Source organism: Carassius auratus, chromosome 24 (genome assembly GCF_003368295.1).
Source record: "Carassius auratus strain Wakin chromosome 24, ASM336829v1, whole genome shotgun sequence".
Taxonomy (NCBI): Eukaryota; Metazoa; Chordata; class Actinopteri; order Cypriniformes; family Cyprinidae; genus Carassius; species Carassius auratus.
The window spans coordinates 2,729,903-2,745,071 of record NC_039266.1 but is presented as its reverse complement, the minus strand read 5'-3'; the positions used below and the strand labels follow the sequence as shown (position 1 = coordinate 2,745,071).

The window sequence follows — 15,169 nt, the reverse complement described above, 5'->3', positions numbered from 1 at the left end:
TTAAGGCACTGATAGGAGATGGTTTAATTGAGAACTGGAAAAAGTGGCACATGGCTTTGAGACATCTTTGGTTCTAATTGGAACCTTTGAGTTTAAGAGTGTATCGTTTAATTTCAGCCCTTTCTCTCTCTCTCTCTCTCTCTCTCTCTCTGTGTGTGTGTGTGTGTTGGAGGTGGGCTCATGTTTTAGAGGGAATTCCCTTCACTCATTATAGTGAATGAATCCCAACATCTTTGTGTTCATGGGTGTGTTTATGAGTGTGTGTAATTATACGTGCACAGTGTGTTTTAATTCTCATAAAGTTGTAATGCATGCATGTGTTAAAAGGATTTTACATCTTGCTGCTCTTTTTTTTTCTTCTTTCTTTTCGTTTCCACCACAGAATTAAAAAAAAGTAATATTTTATTTCAAAATTAGGACTATTTTCACACAATTCCAAGGTTATTTCTAACAATTTGAACTCTTCTTTTGCATAATTGCAATTTAAAGTAAAAAATCAAGAATTGTGAGGTGATTATCCTTTATCTCAGAATTCTGAGTTTGCCTTGCAATTCTTAGAATTCTCAGAATGTCCAAAAGATTATTTCATCCTATTGCAGAAACAAGCTTTTTTTTTTTTTTTTTTTTTTTTTTTCATTTGTATGCATTAATTTGTTTTAGGCTTTTTCTTAATATTGATTTTTTTTTTATTCTGTTGTAAAAAAAATAAATAAAAATTATTCTGTTGTTTTTCTCTTCAAAATTTTTTTTTGAAAAAAGATAACATTTTCTGTCATTATTTATGTTACTTTATAATTTGTTGACCAGAAATAAAGATCAGACAAAGGCATTTTATCATCAGTGTCTAGGGTTTGTCCAAATCACTGACCCTAAATATGATCACTAATAAAAGTGCTGCTCCACAAACAGAGCAGTGTGAATGCTTGAGCGTCTCCCCAGGGCAGGGAGTTTTTATACACCTCTTTAAACAGGAAACATTCATTAGAGGGTGTGTGTGACCTTTGACCCCACAGCTGAGGACAGGAGTGACCCCTCGCTAGTACAGGAAGGATAAACTCTTGCCTAAACACGCATGATTGATGCACGCTAACACGTCGCCGCCCTACAGTGAGTTAACACTGATACTTCTGAATGAGTGTCAGTGAATGAAGCATCCGTCTCATTCTGTCATGCTGCCAAAGCACAAACACGGTGTAATTGTGCTACTTTTGTGTGTCCCGCTCAGTGAAGTGGCATCTCTTGTTCAGATTAGCAGGATTACCTGAAACCGTGCCAGCTTCTCTCTTTCCTTCCTCCAGTTTTCAAGGAAACAGTCTGTGTGCAAAAGTATGAATATGGCAGGGTTGTGGAGGTTATTGTGCGTGCTTTATGCTTCGTTCACTTTGGGGATGTGCTCAACTGGAAAAAGTCATTTTAATTGCAAAAGTTTTCTTTTTGGGTTAGGAATTGAGTTTATTTGAAAATAAAATGTTGTGTCCTCATTTACTTGAGTGTGCGTGTACATTTGCTTTGCTTTCATTGTGAGAGCCAAATGTGTCCTCGCTAGTTAAAAGATCCAAAAATGACACAAATATGTCTTAATTAAAATGTAGAATGTGTCCACATGTAAAGTAAAATCTAAAATCAGATGCTTTCTGGTAGCCAATAATGCTTAAATGAGAAATGGCTTTAAAAAATGTTTTAAAATGGCTTAAGATGTGGAGAATGTTGGAACTGAACATCACAGCTGGGCAGATCTGTATTATAGTGAGTGTCTATGTTTATGTGTATGTGTGTGTTTGCTTATGGGATCAGAGTCTTAATCCTGCTGTGCTGAACTGGACACACACATGATAACTGTTTTGTGCACAGAATCTTAATGTGATTTTAGAACTGGCATCTGTTAAGCTGCTTTGTAATGTGCAATGTGAATCCAGAAAGCTGCTCTTTCCTCAAGTCTGTGAGGAATAGGGAGTTATGTATTGGTTTAGCCTGTCTTACCCATCAGGGTGTTTGTCATTGCTACTCTAAGATAAACTGTATTTGCTCTTTGTCTAATGTGAAGACAGTTTAAGTGAAAAATGAGATGTCAGGAGTCCTTTTTGGAGACATACAGGGCTGCGTTTCCCCAAAGCATCATGAGCCTAAATTGATCGTAGCTCTATTGATTTCAATGGGTCTATGATGTACTTAAGCATACAGTGTTTTTGGTAAACGCAGCTCTGAATAATTGGATTGATTAGCATATATACATTTTGGTATCAACAAGAGTAACATCACCTGAGGGATCTTTAACTTCTACAGTATGTCCCAGGGTTTTTCCTCATTAAAACTCATTGAAAAGACTCATTTTATTCACAATATAGATTTGAATGCTTCTCACTTGTCCCAGACCCACAGTGTAAGTGCATTCAAATTGAATTGTAATTTTCATCCATTCACTGCTGAGGAAGTGATGCAATGCTATTTTCCCAAATCTGTCCTGGTGAAGAAACAAACTCATCTACACGGATGGCCAGTCAGTTTTAAGCAAATTTTCAGTTTTGGGTGACAGTCCTGTGGTATTTTTTAATGACATGATTTTAGCAGTCCTATAAGATCATTGCATATCATGACACTGTCAGGAAATGATCGTATGCTACCTCACATGCTCCATGCGGTTTCTCTATACTATAGTCTGTAAATGAAGTTGAAAAATGTTTTTTTTTTATGAGGTTCAGCAGTATGTCATTAACAGATCAGATAAAAACAAGTGACAGGTGCATTGATTCAGGACTTGATTAGCTGGATCAGGTGTGTTTAATTAAGGTTGAAGCTAAATCATTATGGCACTCCAATAAACAACAGAAGAAGAAAAAGAAGAAAGACCCCCATCCCTAATCTAATAGCACATCTGTCATATAAGATCTAGTAGACTTTGTAAGTATTAACATTGTGTTTTTGGCCTAGTTTCACAATAAGATTTAGGCTTTAGTTAAGGTGTTTTTTAAATTTTTAGTTTTAATGTGCCTTATCTTGAAACCGATTAAGGGCACTGACATTAAGAATTGTCAGTATGAGTTGCTTTCAGTTAGACAAGATCAAAGATGCATTTTAATCTGAGACTAAGATTAAGCCTTGTCTGTTAAAAAAATAAATAAATAAATAAATAAATAAATAAATATATATATATATATATATATATATATATAATTTTAAAATAATGGAGCAGTGAAGAATTTATCTATTAAACTAGGACTAATGTTTTTGCACTTTTACCTGTCAGAAGATATACTCCCATTATTTAGATATGGTCCTTCTTGCAGACAAACTTTTTTAAAAATAATATATGCATGCATGTATACAAACAAACGTGTAATCATTGAATTCCTCTTTAGACCTGAAGCATGATGCTGATGCCAGTGGTTTCATTTTTCTGTCTGCTCTCTCCGACTCTAGCGATTACTGAAGGTACCACTTTTATTTCTATTTTTATTGATTTTAATCTTAAAAAACCCTTCTTTTAAGTTTATTCTGGTTTTGTCTTGCAGTGGGCCTCAGTGGTAACCTGCTTCTGTTTCCAATCAAGACTAACACCAGCTTTGTCAAACTCCTTCCTGAAGAGCCACTGAGTCTTTCAGCGTTTACTCTCTGCATGCGTGTGGCGACGGAGCTCCAGGGTGACCGGGAGATCATTCTGTTTGCTTACCGCACACCCGAGTTTGATGAACTCAACGTGTGGAGACGTGACGATGGTTGTGTGGCCTTGGTAATCCAGTCTAATGGCGAAGAAGCATTTTTCCATCTGCCTCCTCTCTCCACCTTCCAGACTCACCTGTGTGTCACTTGGAGCTCTGCGTCTGGTCTCACTGCCTTCTGGGTGGATGGACGTCGCAGTTCGTTCCAGATCTATAGAAAAGGTTACTCAATCCGTCCTGGTGGCACCGTCGTGCTCGGCCAGGACCCTGATAGATATCTGGGTGCCTTTAACGCAGAGCAGAGTTTTGTAGGAGAAATTTCAGATGTGCAAATGTGGGACTATGTTCTCCCTGGCAGTCAGATTAAGGCGGTTTATTCAAACCAGGAACCGTATGTGCCAAAGGGAAACGTGTTCGACTGGAACACTGTGGAATATGAGATTAATGGAAATGTGCTAGTGGTGCAAATTAACTGATTCTGATCAGTTGTCACGTCTCACACCGGCTCATCCACGCAGTTATGTCAATTTCTATAATCGATTCATCTGTTTTAATGATTTTCAAACCTGTAAGGGCCAACAAGTAGGAATTGTTCACAAAAGTAACCAGTAAAAGCTCTCTGCATTACAACTGCAGTGTCTGTTCATAATTTTGAAAGTTGTTTGTGCATGTGTTGCCTATATACAGTATATACACGCACCTTTTTAGACACTTTTATCCAAAGTCGTCCTTTGTATATTTGTGAAAATTTGACCATTTTTATCTAAAGACAATGCTTTACTGTGTGATTTGCATTACTCATGTTACGTTTTGGTTGTAATGCCATTTCCATCACAACCATAGACTGTTAAAAAAAACAAAAAAATAAGCAAAATTTTAAAAGTTCACCGGCCGGAAACGAGAGCTGCGCCAGGAACACTTCTATAGCGCCCTCTACTGCACTGCGATGGAACGACAAGTTCACTGAAATGCACTCAAACGTGCTTCTAGGGTTCTTATCTCTTGTTACTCCAGATTGGGTTCTTAATTTCATTTTCTGTAACGCAATTGGTGTGTTTTGGAAACTTGGTAAGTTTTAGGAATGTAGAGACGTTTGTACTTGTTTTTATATATCCTGTTGTATCGGTACAATAATATGTGAAAATCCATGGAGTTTGTGCTAAGGCTGTAGCGCTTCACCTGATGTCCGCTAGAGGTCGTGGTTGAGCTTCATATTCCCCACAAGAGTCGGGAAAGATTTATGCTTGATATTTACCTCAAAAATGAAGGTGGTGAAGACCAGTTATTATCCTTAAGTGAACTAAATTAATAAAACATTAAAATATTCCAGCGTTGAATAAACAGCCCGTTTAATTATTCTGGTCCCATATATTTACATGTAGGCTATTTTATATGTTTACTGTTAAAAATATGTTCTGATCGTAATCAAATGAGTTTATATTTATTGATAGGCCTGTGTGTGTATGTATTTTATATGGATTGGCCTATTTCATTTCAATTAAAGATTGTCACATTTAGGTCCTTCAATACCAAATTATTTGTGTCTAATAATTTCATTAAATCGGTGAACACTTGTTATTGAAGAAATTTATTTTAGACTATTGAACATATTTAGCAAATTTCTTTAAATTGGGTTTATGTTTTATTTAATCCCGTAATGTAAAATCTAAAAACAATATAAGTAGATTGTATTAGTTTTTTGTTTTTTATTGTTTTGTAAAAAAAAAAAAAGAGACGAGAGAGAGAGAGAAAAATTAAACCTTTCACTTTTATTTTATTATTATTATTATTATTATTTTTGTACATATTCTTCCACTGAGAGTTTGTTCCTTGTTAGAAAATTTAAATGTGTCTAGCCATTTATTTTGGCAAATGTCAATCAGTTTAATAATTTTACATTTCCTGTAGGCAACAACATAATTGTTCATAGGTTATTTATGTATATGTTTAAGTTTATTCTCTGAAAAGAACTGTGATAATAATCATGTCTGTTGTGACCAGCTGCGTTTTGACATCTGTGTTTGTGTCAGGTGACCTTTCAGATGCATGTGTAAGAAAGCAGGTGAGAGGTTTGGGGACCTTCAGGTTTTCTGTCTAGGGCTCGTTGACCGTCTCGTCCCTGCAGCCTTGACCTTTCAGTGAGGAGGAGCTTCTTCTCAGGTACAGCTCACGGTCACCGTTCACCTTTATCACATCAGAGCAACACGTCAGGATCAATACTGTACACCTGTAATCACTGTATCACCACGTCTTACGGCAAACCACTTTACCCCACAGCCCTCCTAACCCCAACATTAACCTCTTTCACACAATCTGTCCGCTTGTATTTGTGACCCTGGAGCACAAAAGCAGTCTTAAGTCTCTGGGGTATATTTGTAGCAATAGCCAAAAATACATTGCATGCGTCAAAATGATCGATTTTTCTTTAAAGCCAAAAATCATTAGGACATTAAGTAAAGATCATGTTCCATGAAGATATTTTGTAAATTTCCTACTGTAAATATATCAAAACTTAATTTTGGATTAGTAATATGCATTGCTAAGAATTAATTTGGACAACTTTAAAGGGGATTTTTTTTTTTTTTTGTGCAACCTCAGATTCCAGATTTTCAAATAGTTGTATCTCGGCCAAATATTGTCAGATCCTAACAAACCATACATCAATGTATTCATTCAACCATGTCTGGTTTTGTGGTCCAGGGTCACATTTATTAAGCATTCATACTGTAAACTAAACTTAAATATTTTTTTTCACAACTTTCTTGCAATGCTGAAACAAAGATATTCACACAAGCACTAAAATATGTTGAACATTTTATTGCAGGATTTTTTTATGCAACTTAAAAGAACACAAAATTCACACTGATGAAACAGTAATGTGAGATTAGCAGTAGTTTTATTGTGTGAAACAATCATATTTGCTTCTTATTTGAATGTAGTTTATTTACAGAAGACTAGTCTTAAAACAAACTTATGGAGTGAAGAAATGCAAGAATAAATAAAATATGTGACATGTCAGAAAACTACATATATTACAAACAAATATATTAAATAGTTTAAAGTTGTAGTTCCTTAACCTAAACCAGGGTTTGAATTGTGTCCTCATTCTGTACATGGATTTGAATTTAATTAACATGTGTGTATTCATGTATTTTGTCCTTCATATTTTCCTCCATCAGTTCTTTTTGGCATAAGCTGCTTGATTTAGATCTGTGCTTGATTCTTCATATCTGTATCTTCTTTTCCACAGTTTATTTTGTAAAGCATGTAGTGTTTTCTATAGTGTTACTCTGGGTTGAGTTGGTTTTTTAAAGTATTTTCTGCTCACCAAAGGTTCAAATTTATTTGATCAAAAATACGGTAAAAACTGTAAAACTGCTAAATACTATTGCAATTTAAATAACTGGTTTCTTTTATAGTAAATCATACATTTTAGTGATTTAAAGCTGTATTTTCAGCATCATTCCTCCAGTCTTCAGTGTCACTTGATTCTTCAGAAATAGTTATTATATGCTGATTGGCTGCTCAAGAAACATTTCTGATTATTATTATTATAAATCTTTTTTGGGAAACTTATATTTTGGCAGAAACTGATACTGATTTTATTTTTCAGGATTTGTTTATGCATAGAAATGTATATAAAAAATGGAATCTTTTGCAGTTTTTACTGTCATGTTTTGCAGAATAAAAGTATTAATTGCTTTCAACAAAGAAGCATGAATTCAGTCATGTGTCCAGTGTAAATGATGTAAGCTCTTATGTTCATGTTCGCTACACCAGTGTGTCGGTGGTTGTTAACGGGCTGCTCGGACAAAGCGTGTCCAGATGTTGAATGGACGGCGGTCTGTTAGGTGTTTTGGAGCAGAGGAAGACACTTGAGTCTGCTTCACACTTGGTGGTTCTGCTGTGCCACAGAGCTTCAGCCGTCCCGGGCCGAATCGCCATCCCACCGTCGGACAGCACCTCTGTCTTCACCACAGTCTCCTGGGACGGATTGAGTTTCATCAGCGCTTCCAGAGAGCACTTCTGCCTTTCTTTAACACCGCTTCCTCGCTCCACCGCATCTCTCTCGTATTTATCCTCCTCTTCCTCCTCCTCCTCGTCGTCTTCAGTCTCGGAGCAGTTTTCATCGCCTGTGTCTTTTGTTTCTCCTGGAACGTCTCCAGCTGCGTTCGTGAGCCCTGCTTGGTCTTTTTTGATGGATAGATCGAGCGGCCCCTCGTTGGAGCGGGCCGTGTGCTCCAGCGCCTGTTGGATGTGGGACAGCTCTGAGCGGATCTTTCCCAGGTGCGCCCACAGGTGGCACTGGTCCGGCAGAGACGCGGCGCGCTGCTCTGTGTTCTGGTACTCCTGCAGTAACGTGCTGAAGTCCTGCAGGAGCGCAGCTGCCGGGTCCACGTCTCTCTCCATTCCTCTCTGTCTCGCCTCCAGCTGCTCAGACATATGCGGCGGGGACGAGACGTCACTGCGGGGGCTGTGAAAACACAGTTTAATTGTAACTAAATACCATTCATCAACTCCATCCTGAGCGTGTATTACACAGAGAGAGAGAGCGAGAACAGTCAGGCAAGACGTCCCTGGTGTATATATTTATATCTAGATGCAGTGTATCTAGGATGTCTGTTTCTGGATATCTTTAAATACTCCTTATTTTCTCTCAAAGTAATAAGCACAAGAGGTCATGCTTTTCAACACTTAGGCTTAACATTAATTTGTGTCTACAGTACTGGTTTAATATGGTAAAATCAGAAATAGTTCATTTAATAATAATAATAATTATATATAGGCCTATATATATATATATATATATATATATATATATATATATATATATATATATATATATATATTATTAATTTTAGTTTTATTATAGTTAAATGTAATTTTAATATAGAGTGTGTGTGGTTTGTTATATTATATTATATTATATTATATTATATTATAAAAATAATAGCATTTGGAGTAAGCAATTCTTGCTTATGTTATAAGCTCCAAATAAAAATTGATAATTTGTATAAGAAAATTAATATAATAATTTAATAACAATTTATAAAATTACAAACAAAATTATATATGCAAAATTATAGAAACATATATGACATTTTTATAATTTTGTATATATAATTTATTTTTGTAATTTTATAAATTGTTATATATAATTTGTATATATATATATATATATTAATAGAGAGAGAGAGGTTAGAGCTATGTTATTATTATTAATAATAATACATATATTAATTTTTATTAATACAAATATACTTATTATTTATTGGTTTAATAAATATGTATATTTACAATACAGCAGGTTTTAAAGAAAGTCCCGTCATCTTACCTGTTGTGTATTGGCAGCCTGCTGGACATCATGGAGGCGATGGATGCAGATTTGTGAGCGTTTTTCAAAGAGTCGAGGGCAAACTCAAGAGCTGGTTTCTTCTCTCCTGGTGCACCATGGGAGTCCAACGACACCGCTGTCCTCTTCAGACTTTGCTCTCTGATGAAGGACGTGTCCTGCAGCCAGCCGCTCTTCCCTTCCCTGGACCGTATCCTCTCCTTCACGCCGTGGCTCCGTTCTGGGGAGGAGCAGGAGGGCGACGGCCAGGCCGCGGGCGAGGATGTGGGCCGCAGGGCCGGGACCTTCCACAGGTTGAGTTTGGGAGGGTATGTAGGGGCTGGCAGGCTTACGGTTGGCGGTTTGATGAGCTTTCCAGTCTCAGAAGACGTTGAGGAAGGCGTTGCTCCGAAAGTGTGCTCGCACAGGAAAGGGTAATACAGGTGAGGAGGAAGTAAAGAACGCTCCGAGTGTCTTTGTGCATGGGTTGATGCCAGGAACGGCAGCGGTGCGCTTGTGTTCGCTGTACTCGCAGGTAAGCTAAGTGCTGGATTTAGATACGAAAGGAGTCCAGGAGCCAGCGGATATCCAACGCCGAGCAGAGACAGATTGAAACCTGGTGTTTCTGGGCATTCGAGTTGACCCGTGGATGCCGGTGGAGGATAACAAGGCAGAGAAGACGCCACCGGATCAGATTTGGGCTTCGCACCAGACGTCTGGTTGCTTAAGATGCGCCATTGCTCCGAAAGCAACGCCGCTGGTCCAGAAAGAGACATTCTATAGTGTCTGAGTTTTGACTCCACTTCGACTGAACGTGCTCGCAAAAGTTGCTCCTCGAGCGAGAAGACGTCGGCCATCACCAGTTCAGCTTCTTGCTTTGATCGCTTGCTTCCTCTTGAATCCATAGATTCAGGATTCATAACCGTCGATGCACTGGGCTCCACAACCTCTTTGTCTTTCTCCACTTCTCTTTCAGGTTCTCCTTTCTCACCCTCTTCCAGACTCGCTGCCGAATGCGAGGGCTCGTCTGACATCGCGACCTGCTCTGAGTGACCCTTAGCGGGGCTACGTGAGCGAACGCCGCCCTGCTGGAGCCGGAGCTGCTCTTTTTTATACGGCCAGTCGGACTCAATGAGCAGCGACAGGGAGTTCTTGCACAGGCTGTACTTCATGTGGTTGTACAGGTGGGATTTCTCCATGCAGGTGAACGGACACTGGAAGCATTTGTAGTTGTAGGGTTTGCCCCAAGGCCTCGGGATGTAGTGCGGCTTTTTGGGCTTGCGTTCCTTGTGTTTACAGCCCACCTTACAGTCGTCCTTCGACATGGTGCGAAATGAAAACAGTCACAAAACGGGTTTCTCTCAAAGCTGGATGTCTGAAGGGTTATGTGTGTTTCTGAGGACAGGTTTGTATTGAGCGTGTGTTTGTAGGATGAATTGTGTGTGTAATCTTGTAAACTTGTATTTGGTCAGGACTAGGATGATGTGGGAATGCAGCCATCAGATTTCAGCTGTTGAGAAAATCAAGAAAATATGATTACATCTTTGATTATAAAATATCATTTCTTAATGTAAAATACTTAAAATTGTTGTATATATATATATACATTACATTTAGAATTCTATCAAACATTATTTTAACTATTTAATAATATTTGAAATTATTTATTAAGTCAGGTCAATATTAACAAAAATATTTTATTTAAATATTGAAAAATATGTAAACAAAGTATTATTTTATTAATGTAATCAAATTTTAAATTGTAAAAGTCTGATAAAAGTAAAAGTAAAAAAAAAAAAGTCATGATTACAACAAAAGTTTCAAAAGTTTTAGATTTGGACACATTTGGAAATTGTTTTAAATGTAATTATATAATATATTATTTAAAAAAATATTATTACTTAATATAATAAGATTTTAAATGATCATATTTAATGACTTAAAGTATTATTACAGCTAAACAATAATTTAACAATTTTAAATTACATTTAATATTTTTTTAATATTAAAAATAACAGTGAAGAATGAATGAGTTTTAGTGTAATATGTATTTATAGATATAAAATATTTAGAAATATATTTATAATAATAAATATTTACATTTGAATTGAGAGAAAACACTTGCCAGGTAACGTCAGTGTAGAAGTCATGTTTGCAACCCAATTTAATTTGGTAATCTGAAATTAGACATTTATTGACTAAATGGAGAACAATGTATTAAATAGGATGTAAATGCATTAATTAGAAATTGATTGGATGGGTTTAAGTGTCAGGTGGCTGTAAACATGAGAAGGCATGATGACTTAATAAAAACTGATATTTTACATCATTTTGTAACGTGTCATAAGAAAGTAAATCGAGTCAGTTTGGACTTCACATAGACTTTAGCAAAGAGACGTTGTGGTTTTCTCAGAAGTGCCGAAAGTCCTCTATCTGCCACCTTTCATTACGTCCAGTGTTGCAGCGGCGAGGTGTGTGTGTGTGTGTGTGTTTCTGGAGGCGGCTGCACCTGTGCGCTGCTCTCATGTTGACTGTAGTATTTACAGCAGGACCCTGAAGGTCAGCTGTAGGCACATCCTGACAAAGGGCAGAGGGACGCGAGGCTGCCCGCGTGTATGTGTGTTAATGAGAGATTGGCATCACGCCCGCGGGGCATCGTTAGCGGAGGAATGTGGGTCAAGGCAGAGTGACTGCTCTTTTACCCGCTCTATCAGTCCGTCCACGACCGTCATCTGTCTCTCTCATACATTACACTGTCTCACATCATTCCTCTGCTCAGCCACTGTGTGTTTCTCTCTTGCTTTGTCTTCTACAATCAAAGAAAGAATGACTTTTATCCTACTCTTCAATGAATAACAATTTTTTTTTTTCAAATGCATTACTGAATAACTATTTTATAGATTTGCTTTTTATAATAGGAATATAATGTTTTAGTATTAAGTCAAGTGATGCCCCCCCCATTAATGGCACTTTTTTATAATTCATGTTTTGTTAATGCATTTTAAATGAAATATTATTACATGAAAGCATGCATCAAGGCATTTAATAAATAAGTTAAAAACTTTAAGATGAACAGAATTGGTTTTCTAATTCGTTAAATGTAATTGCACTAATTAAGTTTGATATATTTTTGTTTTATTGTATTATTATATTTATATTTTACCATTTATTCATGCTTACTTTAACATTGGTTTTTCTAGAGCAACAAAAATAATAATTTTTATTTAAAAATTATTAAAAAAAAACTTTTTGTTGCTCTGACAGATATTTTATTGACAGATATTACTTAATGGAAATACTTTGCAGTAAGTAAATACATAAAAAATTTTTAAGGCATTGAAAAAACATTTTACATTTTTTATTTATTTTTCTGATATTTTTTTATACATTTTAAAATATTTAAAATAATTACAGTTAAAAATCATAAGTCTGTTTCAACCTATCATGAGCAAAGATTATATAAAATTCTAAATTAGAATATTATTTAAATACTTTTTCCTCTTAAACTTGTTTATATAGAAAAGAATTTAAACTACTGTACAGTTCAAAACTTTCAAAACAACTTTCAAAAATAACCAACTAAACCATAATTTGATGTAATTCAACTAATCATTTTTATTATTAATAAAAGCATTAAGAACAGGGCACAATGAAAGCAATTAAATTATGGCATATCACTCAAATGCTATGATATGATAAAAATACTCTTTATTCTTACTTTATTCTTGATTATTTATTATTTGCTCCTGGCGTTTTGCTTTGGGTGGAAAGAAAGAACAAAAAGCGAGAGAAGAGAATGAAGAAATCGACCAGATCACAGGCAGGAAATTAAAGGGAGGATGAAATGTCCCGCTGTGAGGCATGAGTTTTGTGCTCGTATCTCGGGGTGTTGAGACAATTAAAGCCCGAGGTTATTTCGGTTTAAAGAAGACGGGTGGCGATGAATTTCACCAAACTTTCATCTATTACAGCACTCAAAGAAAGAATGAAATCACATCTGCGGTGATCTGCCGCAATCTGTACATCCTCCAGTGTTTCGCTTGTTATAGATAATTCACAGGAACGGTGTGTGTGTGCGTGTGCGTGTTATATTGTGGTTACGTCCCCCTCCTCGTCCCGTTCTCTGGTTTTAACTGGACATCAAACGCTGCTGTTAGCGCTAATCAATAAAATTATTTTAGAGTTGTTCTCACTGCGGGACATTCTTTGTGGTGTGTCCGTTTTAAGGCCCTCGGGGTTCGGTCAGACACTGGTCGATGACACTCACATGAACACGCTGATCGCTGTGTGTTAAATATGTATTGTCTCGCTTAAATAGGGACGCTTGCTAAAAGCATCGACATGCTGCGACAGATCCAAGAACTGATAACACACAGAAGCGAACAGAACAGATGATTGATTGGAAAGCAAATCGTCTGTCTAAGATACATTGGCATGTACAGTAATATTGTTGTAAAGCTATAGGCAACTCTTATTTGAAATGATATGTTGTTCTTTTGTGTGAAGCACACGTGTGAATGTTTTCTGTAATTCTGTGTGTGTGTGTGTGTGTGTGTGTGTCGTACCTCCACAGTAGTTCAGCAGAAAGCGTTGGATAGTGATGCATGATTTTTTTCTCAATTTAACTCTTGATGAAGGATCTAGAAAATAAACAATATCTAAAGTTAATTTCAGCTTTGATTGTCATATTTTATTAAAAGAATTAGTCAACATTTAATAAAAATTTTAAATCACTGTCTAATGTGCAAATGTCACTCTAATCTATATCCAAAATACACTTAATTATTTTATTATTAATTTAAATGTAACAATAATAATAATTAAAACAACAATGCTTTACTTTAGAAATTCTGTTATATTTTTAAAAATCCAATTCTCATCCACTTTCATGTTTATTATCAATATTATAAAGCTTATTTTATGTTTTACGTCTTAATTTATAGCATTCTTTTAGCAAGAGGACACACTTTAAACTCAAGGAAATATTTGATATATTTTAAAATAATTTTTGCATTGATGCATACTTTTCAATAAAAAGCAGTTTTTGTCTATAGAAAAAGATACCGTTTGTTAAACACAAGTTGACCTTTGTGACGGGACACTACATGGGGTAAGTTGTGACAATGGAACTTATCATTCTACAGCATATAATAGATTTCTATAGCAACATTCAAACAGATGGAGAAGTATGAAATGCAAAACACTCAATGAAACGGCAGTAAAAAAAGATAATTCAGTGTCATTTCAGCATTTGAAACCCATGTGACAACTTGCCCCGATATTAATCCGACAATGTGGCCCGACCGTTTTATGTAAAAAAAAAAGAAAAAGAAAAACCCAAACAGTTTTTGCTTAAAATCTACTTTTGTACTTTTACTTTGTATTTCAAGTGTAGCTTAATGGTCATCAATTGTTCACAAACACTTGTAGCAAAAATATGACAAATATTGAGTTTTAGTTTTGTGCATAGAATTCACAAAGTGATTCTACTTTAGGACAGATTTGGACTTGAAAACAAACACTCAAACTACTCCTAGATTGTGTAATCGACCCTTTCATTTAAAAACTTAGACATGAATTTGAAAAAAACACGTGAATTTTAATTCTACACATTTAGTATGCATTATCCATCATATGGATTGCGCATTTTATCCTGCATTATTCTACTGACACACAATATCATCCCATACAGCTTATTTTAAAAAAAATGCATCTAGACTTTTTCATTTACTTGTCAGCAGTTCATCTTAGTAACACAGATGCACGCCGCTGCATTCGAGACGTTCAAACACAGAAAGACAATCACACTAACTGCGCATAAAGTGCTTAACCTGCTCTAACCTCATACGTCATAATAACTTTTATCCGCAGATAACGGCTTGACTTACCTGCTGCGTGTCTGTGTCATGTTCCGTTCCAGAGGCGGCCGGTGATGTGCGTTCGGGTGTTTTATGAGGGGAGAGCGATGCGCACACACACACACACTCATACACACATGGATGAACAAGAGAGAGAGGCAGATATATATATTCTCTAGGAGGGATGCCTTGGGGCAGTACAATCAGGCACAGGCCCCTCCTGCCTCTGCTGCTATTGGCACAAGCTCAAATGGGTCCAATTTAGGAAACTGGCCCGGTCCAGTCCATTAAGGAGAAGTCGAGACTCTTCAGTCCCGCTGTAC

The 15,169-nt window shown here is 36.3% G+C and overlaps 2 protein-coding genes across 3 annotated transcripts; one reads left to right on the top strand and one right to left on the bottom strand.

Moving 5' to 3' along the window:
* The first annotated feature begins 2,817 nt into the window (after window positions 1–2,817).
* LOC113042068 (pentraxin fusion protein) lies at window positions 2,818–4,593 on the top strand. Of its 2 annotated transcripts, none has more exons than XM_026200633.1 (3): window positions 2,818–2,898; window positions 3,357–3,429; window positions 3,510–4,593. In XM_026200633.1, the coding sequence occupies exons 2-3, from the start codon at window positions 3,366–3,368 to the stop codon at window positions 4,130–4,132; spliced, it is 687 nt and encodes a 228-aa protein (XP_026056418.1). In that variant the 5' UTR covers window positions 2,818–2,898; window positions 3,357–3,365; the 3' UTR covers window positions 4,133–4,593. The 2 variants fall into 2 exon arrangements, with proteins under 2 accessions (XP_026056418.1, XP_026056419.1); XM_026200634.1 differs by lacking the exon at window positions 2,818–2,898 and adding an exon at window positions 2,928–3,048.
* Window positions 4,594–7,348: 2,755 nt separating this feature from the next.
* On the bottom strand, window positions 7,349–14,956 carry prr35 (proline rich 35). Its single transcript, XM_026201751.1, has 4 exons — window positions 14,877–14,956; window positions 13,554–13,628; window positions 8,992–10,498; window positions 7,349–8,121 (listed from the first exon to the last, which is right to left on the bottom strand). Exons 3-4 carry the CDS (start codon window positions 10,311–10,313, stop codon window positions 7,428–7,430), a joined length of 2,016 nt encoding a protein of 671 aa, XP_026057536.1. The 5' UTR covers window positions 10,314–10,498; window positions 13,554–13,628; window positions 14,877–14,956; the 3' UTR covers window positions 7,349–7,427.
* Between the last annotated feature and the right edge of the window lie 213 nt (window positions 14,957–15,169).

Bases quoted from the DNA above. Each gene is read 5' to 3' on its own strand.
- prr35 (XM_026201751.1), bottom strand. From the start codon at position 10,313: ATGTCGAAGGACGACTGTAAGGTGGGCTGTAAACACAAGGAACGCAAG. The intron at 8,122-8,991 runs GTAAGATGACGG...CAGCCCCCGCAG, and splicing joins AGGCTGCCAATACACAACAG to TGACGTCTCGTCCCCGCCGC.
- LOC113042068 (XM_026200633.1), top strand. From the start codon at position 3,366: ATGATGCTGATGCCAGTGGTTTCATTTTTCTGTCTGCTCTCTCCGACT. The intron at 3,430-3,509 runs GTACCACTTTTA...TTTGTCTTGCAG, and splicing joins GACTCTAGCGATTACTGAAG to TGGGCCTCAGTGGTAACCTG.